Source organism: Lepidochelys olivacea, assembly GCF_965140295.1.
Source record: "Lepidochelys olivacea isolate rLepOli2 genome assembly, chromosome: 3".
Taxonomy (NCBI): Eukaryota; Metazoa; Chordata; order Testudines; family Cheloniidae; genus Lepidochelys; species Lepidochelys olivacea.
In genome coordinates this window covers 208,161,183-208,177,088 of record NC_140413.1, presented here as the reverse complement: position 1 = coordinate 208,177,088, position 15,906 = coordinate 208,161,183, and the positions used below count along the sequence as shown (strand labels likewise).

Genomic DNA, 15,906 nt, shown 5'->3' with positions numbered 1-15,906 from the left:
TCAGTGGAGGAATCTAAAAAATGGGAGTGGCATTAATGGAAGAAAGTGGCCAAACACGCTCTCCTATAAAACAGCAGATACTGTGGCTTACTTGGTGGCATCACTGTGATATAGAGAACAATTGGCTTCACATTCAGCTTTGCCTCTGGATGTACAGAGTTGGGGTGTCCTCTTTGAGGGACTAGAGTTCTTTAGCAAAAAAAAAAAAAGTGTGAAACTGAAGGCACTTAAGGATTCAAACTTGATACAAGTCTTTGGGTTTATATCGGGTTGAAGCTAGAGGAGCCAAGGCATTTACCCCAACTGAACATCTGGCCTAGACTTTGGAAGTCAAGAGAATATTTTTTGGTGCTTTGGTGAAGGTCAGCATATGGCATGTGTGTGAATTAAACATAGGCACTTGGAGAACTCTTTTGGCCCTTAGAATGTACATGGTTACTATTTCAAGATTCATACATAATTTATACTTTGTATTGGAGAGTAAGCTTCTTTAAGAGTGGGATCTGAATTTAGACGGACAATACTGCAGCAGTTGCTATATAAACTAATTTGGCAATTATGGCTTGATCCTCCCCCTTTGTAGTCAATGGGTGTTTTGCCATGGACTTCATCGGAAGAAGAATCAGACCCTTTAAAGAACAATTTAGTCTCTCCAAAGTGTCTCCTGGGTAGGGTTTAAATATGTTGCAGCCTGGGAAAAATCTGAAATTAGATGTGCATTTTAATGACTGTTCTTCCATTTACACAATCAAACTCACAATACTTTTGACTAGCTCTCAATTTTTTCCTGATTCTAAACAGTCTGAGTCATTTATTGGTGGCACTGAACTGCTTCTCACAGTCTATGTATAAAACACATGGTCATAGTGATGGCTTTGTGAATCTGTAACTTCATATAATATATGTTTATTCACATACATTGATATGGCTGTAATATGTTTTCCAGCTTATGGGAATGCATTGCATGAGTTGTTTTGAAAACAAATCTATAACTTTTTATTTTCTCTTTCTAACAGTCTGCTACCAGAAACGTTAATTGGCAGTATGTGCTACATTCATCTCTTGATATTTTATCGACAAATTCTCAGTGATGTGCTCCTGAAGGACAGAATAAGCATGCAAAGTGCTGGTAAGAATTGTTGTTCTAGTGAAAAAGAGTCAGATGGGAAAAGGTAGTGTTGGTACTCTCTGCTTCTGGTCACTTTTTCAGGAAGAGAATGTTTGCAGAATTACTGGAAGTTAGGCCTAGCAGAATATAGTATATTACATGCACCCAAGTTTGTATATATTTTACTTTTCTAAAAAGAAGTTTAAAGATTTGCACAATGTAATAGATCTCAGCCAATTAGGATGGCAGTGTGTTGTTTTTGTAATGTAATCATTTGTCATTAACTCCAGTTTAAGAAAGATCTGGGGCCCGTTGTGTTAACTGCCTTATGTTTCCTGCCGTCTTATGCTGTTTAACCTACATGTTCCAATTTTAAGAAGTATGAATGAAAGTAGCACACCGTATCTAGAGTTGTATAGACATTCTATAACCATTCAGTCTGGAGGAACTTCATTTGCAGTTTCCAGAGGAAACTGAATGAAACCTCTTCTCCTTCAGGTTTCAGAGTAGCAGCCGTGTTAGTCTGTATCCGCAAAAAAGAACAGGTGCCACAAGTACTCCTGTTTTCTTCTCCTTCAGCCATTTTTAGAGTCCCTTGTTTCTACTCAAGAGTCTTTTTTAAAGTTTATTTGTATTTGTATTTCAGGCTAGTAATATTTTAACTTGCATCAAATGAGTTGTCATATTTGACTAAAGTTCTCGCAGTGGAATGCAAACGTTGCAAGCATAGTTTTTTCAGTGAAGTGTAAAAGTCTACTGTAAAAAATTATTTTGAAAAAAGTATTTGTTGCAACACTTGTGGTCCTTATTCACCAAACATTCACTGAGGAGTTAGGAATTCCTCATCACTCAGAATCACAGTGTTGCATTTCCTATGTTTCCAGGTTATCTCCAAATTCTGCTGCAATGCTTTAACAATGCTGAGTATGCATTTCTGCAGTGTACAGCATGACAGGGAATGTCCCTAAAGGAGGGCTTTTTTCACTCTTGAAAATGTTTACAAGGGCCTTTAACTGTCAGGATCCAAACCTAACTTGTTTATTTTTGATGTGTATATTCTCATGATATCTGCAAGCAAACTGGAGAGTGGTTCTATCATTATGGTTAATAATTCTTCTCATGTTTCCCTAATCATGAGGGTACGTAGGAGAGGAGTAGAGGAGCTCTTAAAACCTATGTCTGACAGCAGAAAGAATAAAATCAATGAATCTTAATAGATACAGGTTCAGACATATTCCTTTCAGTAAAAGTATAACAATTTTACTGTGTTCTCTAATTGTGACTATTTAAAAAAGCCACAATGTAATACATTACGAGTGTTAACCATGGTGTAGTAGGTTGATATTTATTCATACTTTAGAATGAGGCTTTCTTCTCTATCTCCCCCCTAGACTTTCTAAATAATGTACAGGCTACTCCCAGGGTAAGGACTTCTGTAGTGCTCTTACCAATAAAATTAAGCCAACATTTCTAGTTCATATTTAGATACCCAAATACGTTTAATTTTCAAAGGTGCTCAAAGTCATAATTCCCATCATGGCTTCCCGAGAGGTAATCTGTGTTGTGGATACTCAGCACATCTTAAAATAAGACCCTTTCTTTAATTTTTAGGATATATAACCTCTCATTATTATTTTATTAAATTAGACTCTGAAGATAAAAAACCAATAATCTACTAAATGAGTTTAAGGCCAGAAGGGACCGTTGTGATCATTGAATGTGACCTCCTGCTTAACAGCCCAGAGAATCTCACACAGTGATTCCTGCAATAACTAATAACTTCAATTTGAGCTATAGCATGTCTTTTGGAAAGACACGGTCTCTTTATTTAGAGACTCCAAGTGATGGAGAATCCTCCACATCTTTAATAAGTTGTTCCAGTGGTCAGTTACCCTTACTGTTAAAAGTTTCTGCCTTATTCTTCTTTGAGTGATTGCACATGTCCATTCCACTATAGGTGTGTGCATGCCTTGTGCACAGTTATCAGAGAACTTTTTCCCTCAGTAGTACCTGTTGGGGTGGGTTGAATGCCCTCTGTCACCACGCGCCACCGTGTGCCAATATAAGAGGGCAGAGCCATCCCTCAGTTCTTTCTATCGTCAGTGACTGTAGGAGTGCTTCCACTCTTGCTATCACAAGTTTATCTCGCTCACTCTTTGTTTATAGTCTGTTTCTCATTTAATGCTTAGTAGTGAGTTTATTTAGTATTCAGTTAGTGGTAGGCTTTTAGCTGCTAGGTCTGTTTTGGACCAGATTTGGTTTTCAGGACCAGAGTCATGCCTTGCTCCCCAGCATTTAAGTCCTGCTGGTCCTGTGCCAGACTGATGCCGGTCAGTAATCCACACCCCAGCTGGGGGAGGCCTAGGCCAGTGACAAGTGTTACGCTTGTAGAGGGTTTAAGCTGTGCTCAAAAAAGAATACAGCAGTGAGGCTTAAGTGTCTCCTTATGAAGACAGCACTTAGCCCTCCATTGGAGCAGTCATGTTCAGAGCATTCTCTGAGAGGGGCATCAATACTTAGTGCCAGGGCTTTGGAGCGGAGCCCGGGGCTGGAGCGTGGAGCAGCTCCAGAGCAGAGGAGCTGCAGGTTTTTGCCTGGAGCTGGAGCAGAGCCGAAGAACAGCTCCAATGCCCTGGCTAGTGTGCCTCCTGAGATGTCTTCAGCTCCACGTTCAGTGTCTCTGGTACCAAAGGAGAGACACAGAGCTGCCAAAGACATGGTACCTTGCTCAGCAAGACTTTTGGTACCAAGGCCCGCTAAAAGCAAGGCCCCTGCCAGGGACTCTGAGGGAAAGCATTCCCCAGAGTGCTCCTCTCCTGCAAAGGGGGGCTAGTTGACTCTGGAACCTATGTCAGGTCCGTCAAAGCCAACGCCTGAAATTTCTGTTAATCAGACCCAGGATCCAGTTCCAGTACTGACGACACTGGAAGCCTATGCTGCCGCCAGAGATCTAGACACCTTCTCTCGGCTCCTGTGTCCCTAGTAATGCAAGAAGGGTTTCAGCTGCTATCAGCAACTGAGATCCCTGCACCAGCCCTGCAGAAACATGGGGTACTAGTGCCTAGGAGGCTGGTATCTTCCAGGGGAAAGCCACTGTTAATATCCCTGGTCCACATGGATTCAGCTCCACCATTGTCACGGCACTCAGTCATCTTCATCAGATTCTGAAGTGGGATCTTTCGTGTCCCATACCAGACAGGAAGCTTATCCTCCATCTGAGCTGTAGGGTCCATGAATGTCTCAACAGTCCCAGTAAGGGGCAATGGCCAGCACAGCTATGGGGCCCACCACCACCACCACCATATCAGTGGCTGTTCTGGATGCCATGAGGTGTCTCTCCCCCTGCTAGGACCTCTCCTCATCCATCAGAGTTGGCTTCTTCGAGGGTGCACAGAGGTCATTGGCACTGCACACAATGTTCCCCCATGCCCAGTATCAGGCAACTGGAAGTTGCTCAGACAGCTTCTCCTCCAGCAGAGGCAGGTCAGCCATTGCCTCAGCATCCTCATCAAGAGGTGAGGCTGTAGAGATGGTGAGCAATTCTCCCCTGCCAGAGGATTACAAGGCTCACCAAGAACTGCTTTATGCAGTGTAGTTGTAGCTGTGTTGATCCCAGGATATTAGAGAGATAAGATGGTGAAGTAATATCTTTCATTAAATGCTTGGTGCTGGTAGCTATGTATCAAAGGAGATTGGGAATCCATGTCTTTTCCTACCTGGGAGACTGGCCAGTAAGGGGCAGGTCTCGATCTCAAGTTCTGTCCCACATGGCAATCATTCAGTCGACCTTCAATGCACTGGAGGTATTACTCAGGACAAATCAATTCTAGAACCTGTGCAAAGAATAGAGTTTATCAGAGCACTACTGGATGCTACAAAAGCCAGAGCATTTGTGCCCCAGTAAGGGTTCCAAACTCTCCAAAACCTATTATTGCATCGAAAAGTGCATCCCATTACCACAGTGAGCACTTTCCTCAGACTTCTGGGGCACATGGCAGCATGTACGTATGTGGTACAGCATGCCAGCCTTCACCTCAGGAGGCCTCAAGGATGACTAGCGTCAATGTATGCCCTGTTGACATTGTTTAGACAAGGCAATTCACATTCCAGAGGTAGTTTGGTCCTCCCTGGATTGGTGGACAGGCCCTCAGAATGTTAGCGTGGGAACCCCCTTCGTTTTTCTGCAGCCGGCGCTCACACTGATCACAGATGCCCCACCCCTGGGTTGGGTGGCACATATTGGAACCCTACAAACCCAAGGGCTATGGTCCTCACAGGAGCCGAGGGCTGATATAAACATCAGGGAACTACGTGCTATCTGTGTAGCCTGTTCAGCCTTTCGTCCAAGTATTCTGGGGGAAAGTGTGCCAGTGTTAATGGACAATACAGCACCTATGTTTTACGTAAACAGACAGTGAGGGGTGCGTTCGTCCCAACTGTATCGGGGGCAGTTCTGCTCTGGGAGATCTGCATAACCAGTTCCGTTACCTCAAAGTGATTTACAGCCTGAGAGAGTAGAACACACTGGCAGATCACCTACGCAGATCTTTCTCCGCTCACTACGAGCCAGACACAGCCAGGCCCATCTTCCAGCTGTGGGAATTCCCCAAGTGGACCTGTTTACAACAAAGACCAACAGAAGATGCCATCAGTTCTGCTCCCAAGGGGGGTCACAGCCCTGCATCTTTGATGGACACTTTCCAGCTATCATGGAGAAACTCCCTGCTGTATGCCTGTCCTCCAAAACCATTACTATCCGGAGTTCTATTCAAGGCCAGGTAGGATCATGCTTGCCTCATTCTAATAGCACCAGCATGGCCTTGCTAGCATTGTTGGTGAGGCCTCTTTCACCTCTCTCATTAGATTCTGATGCGATTTCTCAGGACCACAGCTGCCTTCTCCATCCCAACCTACAGGCCCTCCACTTGATGGCATGGATGCTTCATGGCTAACTAGAAGTGACTCGACCGAAAAACATTCAGGAGGTGCTTCTGAAGAGCAGAAAGCCTTCAACTAGGTGTATTTATCTGGCCAAATGGAAACTGTCTGGTTTCAGCAGAGGTCTCCAAGGCAGGTTTCCATTAACCACATTGTGGATTATCTGTTGCACCAAAAACATCAAGGCCTATCGGTTAGTTCCATTAAAGTACATTTGGCAGCTATTTCAGCATTCCACCCTCCACTGGGAATAGACTGTTTTTTTCCAGCCCCATAACTATCATATTTCTAAAAGGGCTGCACAGATTATGCCCTCTGGTTCAACAACCTGTTCTGCCATGGGATCCCAACCTCATGCTAACAAAGTTAATGGGGCCTCCCTTTGAAGCTGTTGTGGCATACTTCCTACTCCACTTCTCTATGAAAGTGGTGTTTATGGTTCCAATAACCTCACAAGGGGAGTGGGCAAACTGAGAGCCTTGGTCTCAGGACTTTTGTACACAGTTGCCCATAAGAACAGAGTTTACCTATGTCCTCATCCGAAATTCTTGACAAACGTGGTTTCCAATTTCCACATGAACCAGGAAATGTATTTGCCAATGTTCTTCCAAAAGCCTTATATGCACACAGATGAGCAAAAGCTTCATTTTTTAGACATGAGAAAAGCATTGGCTTTCTACTTCAACCACACCGGACCATTTTGGTCATCAGTTATTTGTTGCAACTGCAGACAGGGCAAACGGCAAATCGGTTTCCACTCCGAAGATTTCCTGGTGGATTTCCTTTTGCATTCGGTTGTGCTGCCAGTCAGCTAATGTCACAACACCCCCAAGAGTATTGACTCATTTGATTAGAATGCAAGCAGCATCAGGGGCCTTCCTAGCGCAAATTCCTGTTCAAGACGTTTGTCAGGCAGCAACCTGATCATCAGTTCACGCTTTTGCTGCTCATTATGCCATTTCCCATTAGTTCAGGAATGATGCCAGTTTTGGACAGATCGTTCTGCAATCACTGGTCAGGTAGACCGCAAGCCCACGTCTCCCTTATTCTGCAGTGGTGCACTGTGGCAGAGGGCACTCAAGTCATTCTAACTGAGGGAAAATGTTCCCTGTCAACTGTGCATGAGGTACGCACACACCTACAGTGGAATGGACGTGTGCAACACATGTCGAAGAACAACAGTTACGGAAAAGTAAGTAACTCTTCTTTTTTTTCTAGTCTAATTTTTTCTAGATTCAGCTTCCAACCAATGGATCTCATTATACCTTTTTCTGTGTAGGGAAAACCAGGCAAGATGGATGTTGTTCAGAGTTATGTAAAAGTTATTTGTATATTTCTTTAAATAACGAATACTCCTGAATTAGGCAGTTTAAAATGCCTATTAAACTCTATAAAAAGAATTCAGTGTTTCATTTTCCTGATACATTTTGAAAATGGTCAATTACTAATATTTACTAAACCTTGAGTATTTCACCTTTAAAATGTGGATACAATAGAACAGTACAATAGTTTACATTGTGTTCAATCTGTTAGTCTTTAAAGTGCCACCGGACTCCTCTTTGTTACTGTGTTCAGGGGTACTACTCAAAATCATGAGAAAGTGCAATGATATTTTTAATGCTGAAATTCTGAGTCATTTTTAGTGCGGATGTAATTGTAATCTTATTTAAAATCTCATTAATCATAATAGAGATAATTGTTTTCCATTTCAGATTTAATCAGTAATCCTATTTTAGCAACTTTCCCCAAACTCATGGAGCAGCCTGACCTTATGGATGCACTTAGGGTATGTAATACATAGTATATTGTTATGACACTTGTAGGCTTTTAAGGTATTACAAGTGATTTGGTGAGGTTTTTTTGTTGTCTTGTAAGTAGTAAATGGAAAAAGCAAATGACAGAGAAACTACAGTTCTTTCAAGCATGTGCAGATTTGATGAGCCTACATTCCTTTTTTACTCATTTACATCATAATTAAGGAAGGCAATCAAGTACATGTGACAGAAGCAAAGCAGAAAGATGTATAAATACTACTTCAAAATTTTCCCATAGTGTCTGGAGACGGATTCTTTTGGGAGTGGGGCAAGGGTGAACTATTTAACAGGAAAGAACTGAACAAATGAATTGAAATAGTACAGTTTAAAAGCAGACTTTAATTTTACTAACATCTTTCTTTTTTTCATATTTACTGCTCTTCACAATTTGTTAACGGATTAAATTCAACCAGTACACAACTGGTGTTCTTCTGTCAGGGAAATGGACACGCCCACCAAGTAAAATGCAGATTTTTGTGGCATCAGAAAGTATTTGGCATTCCAATGTTATCTGCAAAATGTAGGGTTTCAATAAAAAATATTAAACCTGTGTAGTTGTGAATATAACCTTGCAGATGTAAACCAGTGCACTGCTGTCTTCCTGAGTCTGCAGACACACTGTAGTAGTAACTCTGAGATACGAGCTGCCACGATGATCTCAAAGTGGTATTAAGCAAGTTGATTGCTAATCGTCTTAGCAGAAACATTTACTGTTCAGCCATATGGTTGATGTTCTTCAAAAATAAGGTTGCAAATTAAAAATTTACAATTTTTTTTTAATTTAAAACATTTAAATAGTGACAATTTAAATAAATTCAATTATTTGCAGTCTTCAGGTTTTCTCCTTGTCTACACTCACCTCAGTCCAAATTAAGGAACCAAAGTTAAATGTTACAACACTGTTTGGTCACCCAGTCTGAAGAAGGCCCAAACTGTGTTAGAATTGTTTTCTTAAAAAATGATTGACCTTAGATTATTTTTAATGGGGTTCTAACTAGTTAGGGGCAACTTCTGGTGATTTCTATACAATTTGGTCCAGCAGTCATTCGTTTAAATAATGATAATACACATTTAGATTCCTTAAACATAAGGAAGGCAAAGTTCAGATGTGAACTAAACAAAAAATAAACTCTTATAAAATTCCCCATTGAAACACCGTAGATTTTGGCAAAAATTCCCCCAATGAAATCTAATTGATTTTGGGAATAGACTGAGCTGACTTCATCAAAACTCCCTGCAGATTACCACTGCTCCTGGAAATTACCATAATTATGCACCCCCTTGACAAAAGGGACATGGAAACCACCTTTATTTATTCCTTGAATCCTCCTTGTCCTCTTTGGGTCCATGACATTTCCCAGATGGTGAGAAGAATGTTAGAGTATTGAGTGGGGGGGTCACTCTCTGGTCTCCCAGAGGTACTTAAAAGTTCCAGGAAAAACTTTTCTCCTCCCCCTGCTCTCTTTCTCTCTGTCATTTCCCTCTCATCCTTCCAGTCCAAGTCCTGTCCTGCTAAACACACTTGTTCTGGAGAATGTATGGCAGTGACTAGAAAGATAGGTGGAGGGAGGACAGATCCCAGATTTGTGCTAGAAATCTCTGCATCCTGCTTTGTGGTCTCGTCTGCTCTTTGATGTCTGAGGACAATACTCCAAGTATCAACTGGATTGAATCAAGTCAAAGAAATGTCTTTTGCAGCTCAAAAAATGTCCTTAAATGCATCTTCACAGTTTTCCAAACTCAGTCTGATGTCAAGTTCTGCATTTTATTTTAGAGTGCTTGGGCAGAAAAGGAAAGCACATTAAAGCGATCAGAAAAGGTAATAACAGATTTTCTCTATGTGATATTAAATCTTATCCAAGCCAAAGGTATTTCTTTCAGTGCTTGTAACAGGGCGAGACTCACCCCTGCAGCGCCACCTGTCAGTCGTCCTGGGAATTAGCTCTTTTGACCCAGAGTGCCCTCTGCAGGCTGGTGCCTTGCTGCGCCTAGCCCCCCTGTCCCTCCCAGACCCGATGCCCTTTGTGCTTGGGCGCTGCCCCCTGGCATTACACCCGCTCTCTGGGTCTCTCCACACAGGGAAACCCCCAGCCACTATCCCCACCTCGCTTCAGTGGCTACTGCCAGTCACCATCTAGCCCCCTTTCACTGGGGCCGACTGCAGTCAGTAAAAGCCAATCATCACAGGCAAGGGGGGTTTGGACCAGCTGCCTCTGCCTACCCTGGGCCGCATCCTTGCACCTTTCTGGCCTTTAACAAGGCTGCAGCCTGGGGCTTTTCCAGGCGGGAGCTCCCTTGCCATATTCCCCAGCCCTGCTCCCCTCAGGTACTCTATTCAGCTTCCCAGCAGCCAGGCCTTCTCCCTCTAGAGACAGAGAGAGACTGTTTGCTCCCGGCCCACTGCCCTCTTATAAGGGCCAGCTAGGCCCTGATTGGGGCGTGGCCACAGCTGAGGCTGCTTCTCCCTTCAGCCTTCCCCAGCCACAGCCCTCCCCTGGGGCTGCATTTAACCCCTTCCGGGCAGGAGCGGGGTGACCACCCCGCTACAGTGCTGTAACTAGATGGAATAATTTCTGTCGCTAAAATGATTATAGTACTTACTTCTAAACTGATTTCTGTCATTAACAGAAATGGGATGAGAAGAATTAAGTACTATAAATGCAGTTCTTCCCATCCTTTTTCATCCACACTTGTAGTATAGTATCAAAGCAACAAAGAAGGGATGTGATGTTAGCTTATAATTATAGCCAGCTTGCCTCAGTGTTAATATAGGATCGTCATGGGTTGCTTTCAACCCTCATAGTCCATAAATGTAAATATCCCCTAGTGGTTTTTGGTCAGTGTAGTATGACGGACTATTTTGTTTTATAAACAAATAATACTGAACATACATGTTTTATTGGCTGTAGGCCACATGCTTTTAAAGTTGAACTGCTAAGAATAAAAAGGTACCCCTTGTAGTTTTGTTGGGGCCTGAACTAAAGGCCATTGACGTCAATGGGAGATTTGGATCAGGTCCTTGACATACTGTATAAAGATTACATCAGTTTTTCCCATAATAAATAAGCTTCCCTCCAGCAAAACCAGTGAAGACAAGACTGGAAATCCCTGGTATTTCAAATGTAAAAACACAAACAGGAAAAACATTTTTCTGGGGGAAAAGAAAAGGGGCTTTAAGACTGTCTCTATAGGGTAGATATTAAAGGAGCAGTAAAGGACACACACAGTTTTTCCCTTTACACTTAACAGTTTCATGTTATTTCCTTTTTTCAGTTAAGCTTCTTTCACAAAGGAGCCCATTTGTATCAAGGCAGTTTTATCAGGAGTGTCATGAAATAGAATTGGTACTTGTTGGCCCCACTGTATTTTAGTACATTAAAGTATAGTGCAAGAAAAGTTAGGGTTAAACATTTTAAAATAAACCAAATTAGGCACACTAAACATCAGTGTACATGATAACAACACTGCTGGCATTTACATGACAGTAATTTTTTGAAGCATCGTGGGTTTCTCAACACCGAGTATCTAAAGATGTTCCTGAGAACTGGGAATAACAGTCAGCAGAATTACTATATCTTCTCATTTTGGTTTTGTACATATGACTCACTAGAAATGCTTTCAAACCACACAGGCTTTTGCGGGGGCCTTTCTGAACGATTTCATTTTCTTACTTTTAGAGAGACCAAGAATTTCTGAAGTCTGTGTTTTTCCTGGTGTACCATGACTGTGTCTTCCCTCTTCTCCAGTCCACTTTCCTCCCAGAGCACAAGTGGGCAGATGAAGAGTCTGAAGCCTCGCGCTGGAAAGTGATTGCTGACTTCCTGAAGCGGAACCAAGAAAAAGACAGTGCACTCTACTCTCTGCTCTCCTCAGAAAGTGTTCATAAAGCTTTTGATATTTCAGAGATCACATACGACTTCTTAGGGCAAGCAAGGAAGAGCAGTGCCTCAGTTTGAGTGGACTTTTAAGGCCCTTACACTGTCGCGTGTACAAGACTAAATTAAAAACATAACTAATCATCTTACCAAAATGAGAGAGGATTATATTACCACATGGGTTGGGTTTATTGTTTGTCCAAAGCATATTTTGCAAGCAAATTGTATTGTACATAACAATATTTGCACATCATAAACTTTTTTTTACACAGCATATACTACTGGTTTATAACAAGTATTTTATCTCCTTATTTACATGATTTTACAAAAAAGCTTTGTTTTCATTTTCAAATGAGTACCGTTATCAGTGAAATCCATTGCTCCTCCTGTTTTGTGTAGCTGAGTGTTGTGAAGCAAAAGTAACCCATTATCCTCCTTCAAAAACCCTCCTTTGCCGCGATGCCTACAAAAACCGGCTAGGCTGCTGTCATGCTGAGACCAATATTGCCTTATTGTTTCCTTGTACTCCCATATGGGTTTGTCTGCATCCGTCTGCTGTCTCTTGACTTATATTTAGATGATCCCTGCCTCAAAGAGCTGACAATCTTTTTGTTCTATGCCTAGCAACTTGGGATCTTGGTCTATGACTAGAGGTCCTAGGCAGTGCAATAATACAAATAATAAGAACATAATGGCTATACTGGGTTTGACCAATGGTCCATCTAGCCCAGTACCCTGTCTTCCGACAGTGGCCAATGCCAGGTGCTTCAGAGGGAATGAACAGAACACGGAATCGTCAAGTGATCCATCCCCGGTTGTCCATTCCCAGCTTCTGGCAAACAGAGGCTAGGGACACTTCAGAGCATGGTTTTCATCTCTCCCCATCCTGGCTAATAGCCATTGATGAATCGATGTGCCATGAATTTATCTAGTTCTTTTTTGACCCCTGTTATAGTCTTGGCCTTCACAACATCCTCTGGCTAAGAGTTCCACAGGTTGACTGTGTTGTATGAAAAAATACTTTGTTTTGTTTATTTTAAACCTGCTGCCTATTGATTTCATTTAGTGACTCCTAGTTCTTGTATTATGAGAAGGAGTAAACAACACTTCCTCATTTACTTTCTCCACACCAGTCATGATTTTATAGACCTCTAGCATATCCCCCCTTAGTCGTCTCTTTTCCATGCTGAAAAGTCCCAGTCTTATTAATCTCTCCTTATATGGAAGCTGTTCCATACCCCTGACCATTTTTGTTGCTCTTTTTCTGAACCTTTTACAGTTCCAATATATCTTTTTTGAGATAGGGCGACCATAGCTGCATGCAGTATTCAAGGTGTGGACATACCATGGATTTATAGAGAGGCAATAGGATATTTTCTGTCTTATTATCTATCCCTTTCCTAATGATTCCCAGCATTCTGTTCGCTTTTTTGACTGCTGCTGCACACTGAGTGGATGTTTTCAGAGAACTATCCACAATGACTCCAAGATTTCTTTCTTGAGTGCGAACAGCTAATTTAGTCCCTGTCATTTTATATGTATAGTCGGGATTATGTTTTCCAATGTGCATTACTTTGCATTTATCAACATTCAGTTTCATCTGCCATTTTGTTGCCCAGTCACTCACTTTTGTGAGATCCCTTTGTAACTCTTCACAGGCAACTTTGTACTTAACTATCTTGAGTAATTTTGTATCTGCAAATTTTGCCACCTCACTGTTTACCTCTTTTTCCAGATCACTTATGAATATGTGGAATAGGACTGGTCCCACTACAGACCCCTGGGGAACGCCACTATTTACCTCTCTCCATTCTGAAAACCGACCATTTTTTCCCTACCCTTTGTTTCCTATCTTTTAACCAGTTTCTGATCCATGAGAGGGCCTTCCCTCTTATCCCATAACAAATAATATTAATGAAGCATGGACCATAAAGTTGAGCCAACTATTTAGATGTAACAATATTTTCTATAGTTCATTTAGAATGGCTGTGTTCACGTCTCAGTTTCAATATGGGCGTCTCCTTAATGAGAAAAATGCAGGAATCTAGGCACAATGCCCAAGTGACCAGGTAAATTAGTACGCAAAGAAAACAGCAATAAAATACTTTTTTTAGGGAACTAGTTTAGCAAAGTCAATCAGGCTGAGAAATAAGTATTCACCATGCATTCCCAAGTAATGAGCAGCAGGATACTACTGTACTTCAGAAGAATATTTTTAGTGTTTTCTTTAGGACACTCAGAAAAGGTGTGTTGGTTTTGTTGCTAAGCAGGGGCTCAACAGGATAAATAAAACCTCTATACTCTTATAATGTTAAACAGATACCTGTGTTTTGGGGTTTGGTGTCAAGTTATCACTGACTTACTTCTATTGTAACCACCGCCATTAACAACTTTTAATCTTTTATTAAACTCCTGGAAGAAGGAGGAAAAGCCCAGACTTGCATTAGAAACTTAGGAGAAAGTGTTTATACAACTTTTTATTTCTTTTCCCTCTCGCTGGATAGAGCCTTTTACTGGAAAAGTTCCTTGCTTGACAGTCTGTTAGATGGTGTTAAATGTGTTTGTTGGGAAAAGATCAGTTATTGGTATTGTCTTGAGTTGTTCTGAGTCTAGTCCCGCATTTGGTCACCGGGAACTGTTGTAGTAAGTGGCACCAGACAGTCTCTCTGCTCTCCCTGCTGGCACAAGGCCTGTCTGGAGTGCCCAGGAAACAGGTGGGGCCGGCCAGCAGTGCCAGGAGCCTGGGGGCAGGGCCTGAATGCAGTTTGGAGGAGATTGGAAAGGGATTCGCCGAAGACATGGAGCGGAAGGACTCCTGCCGCCGAATTGCCACCAAAGACCCGCAGCAGAAGAAGTGGCGGCGGGTCCTTCACCCCTGGTGTGTTCGGCGGCACTGAAGGACCGAAGTGGGGGAGGGGGAAATGGAGAGAAGATTGGATGAGGAGCCAGAGGGGAAGGGGGATGGAATTGATACTGGCTGGGCAAGGAACGTGGGACCGGGAGCGAGGAGCCTGGGACGGTACTTCCAGAGAGGTGGGACTAGTGTTTGCTAGGCAAGGACATTGCGGGTGAGATGAGTAGCTGGAGAATGGATACTGGGACTAGCTAGGTAAAGGGTTGCACTGGAACCAGGGGTGGGGCAGAGACAGGTTGGAGAAGATAGGCAAGAGTTTGAAAGTTGCACAGACACCCTTAACTCTGGCATTTCCTAACTTTTAAGTCCGTGATACAACCTCAATAATGTTTTTTTAATGTAGGTTTTGTGTCTCTCTTACATATTGGGTAAGCACTGTCCAGGGTAGGCCTGCATTGCAAATCAAGTAGGCATACCTGTGCCAGCTTTAATCCTGCTAGCATGGGTAACAAGAGCAGTAAAGACATGGCAGTGTGGCCCCTGGCATGGGCCAGCAACCTATGTACTCAGGGTCCCTGGCAGGCTTATCCTGGGGCAGCTGGTCTGGGCTGATATCCATGCTGCCGTGTCCTCGTTATCACTGCTACCTCTGCCAGCTACATTAAAACTGGCGTGGCTATGCCCACCCATGCTGCAGTCAGATCTTAATTTGTGGTGCAGATGTACTGTAAGGTGCAGGGGAGAGGGCAGTGCTGTGGGGGGAGTTAACAGATTTCTCACCCTTTGGTATGTCCACTTATTTAGGGTAGTCCGAGGGGCAAGACCTGGGTGAAATAATCTCTTAATGGGAGGAGTGGAAGACCCAGAACTTGGGAGGTTTGAGAATTAGCAGATAACACACTGTAGGAAACATTCCTGCCCTGGCAGGGTGATGGACTGGATTTCTTAATACATTTCCCTCTCTAATTTTGGTTATTCTTTTCTAAGAGTCAGCAAAACCTTGGAGAAGATTAAGGCATTGATTACACACTGCATGGCATTGCCGGTTTGCAGGCGAACTCCTGGGGCCCTGGTGCATACATATGTGTGTAAGTACACGCTGTTATGGAGTCCCAGGGTCTGGTCTATGGCAGCTGGGATTCCTGTCTCCGTGGCTCCCTGCAGTGAATCCAGCCAAGTGGGAGTCCTGCGCGAATATCGTACTGTGCCCCTTCAGGGCATAATTCTTTCAGTGAGCGTTCAGTGCAACACAGGCAGCCTTTGCAAAACAAGGTTACCGTTTATGAGTCACCTGGCTACAGAGTCTGAAAGTCCTTT

General features: G+C 42.8%; 1 protein-coding gene across 2 annotated transcripts in view; it reads left to right on the top strand.

Moving 5' to 3' along the window:
- NPHP1 (nephrocystin 1) overlaps positions 1–12,009 on the top strand; it is a 37,435-nt gene extending 25,426 nt beyond the window's left edge. Inside the window, exons 17-20 of one of the 2 annotated variants that reach the window (XM_084624671.1) lie at positions 1,017–1,129; positions 7,759–7,832; positions 9,635–9,679; positions 11,538–12,009. In XM_084624671.1, the coding sequence (XP_084480797.1) occupies positions 1,017–1,129; positions 7,759–7,832; positions 9,635–9,679; positions 11,538–11,816 (511 nt within the window). In that variant the 3' untranslated portion in view covers positions 11,817–12,009. The remainder of the gene's footprint in view (positions 1–1,016; positions 1,130–7,758; positions 7,833–9,634; positions 9,680–11,537) is intronic. The other variant, XM_084624672.1, reaches the window with a different exon arrangement.
- Positions 12,010–15,906: the final 3,897 nt, after the last annotated feature.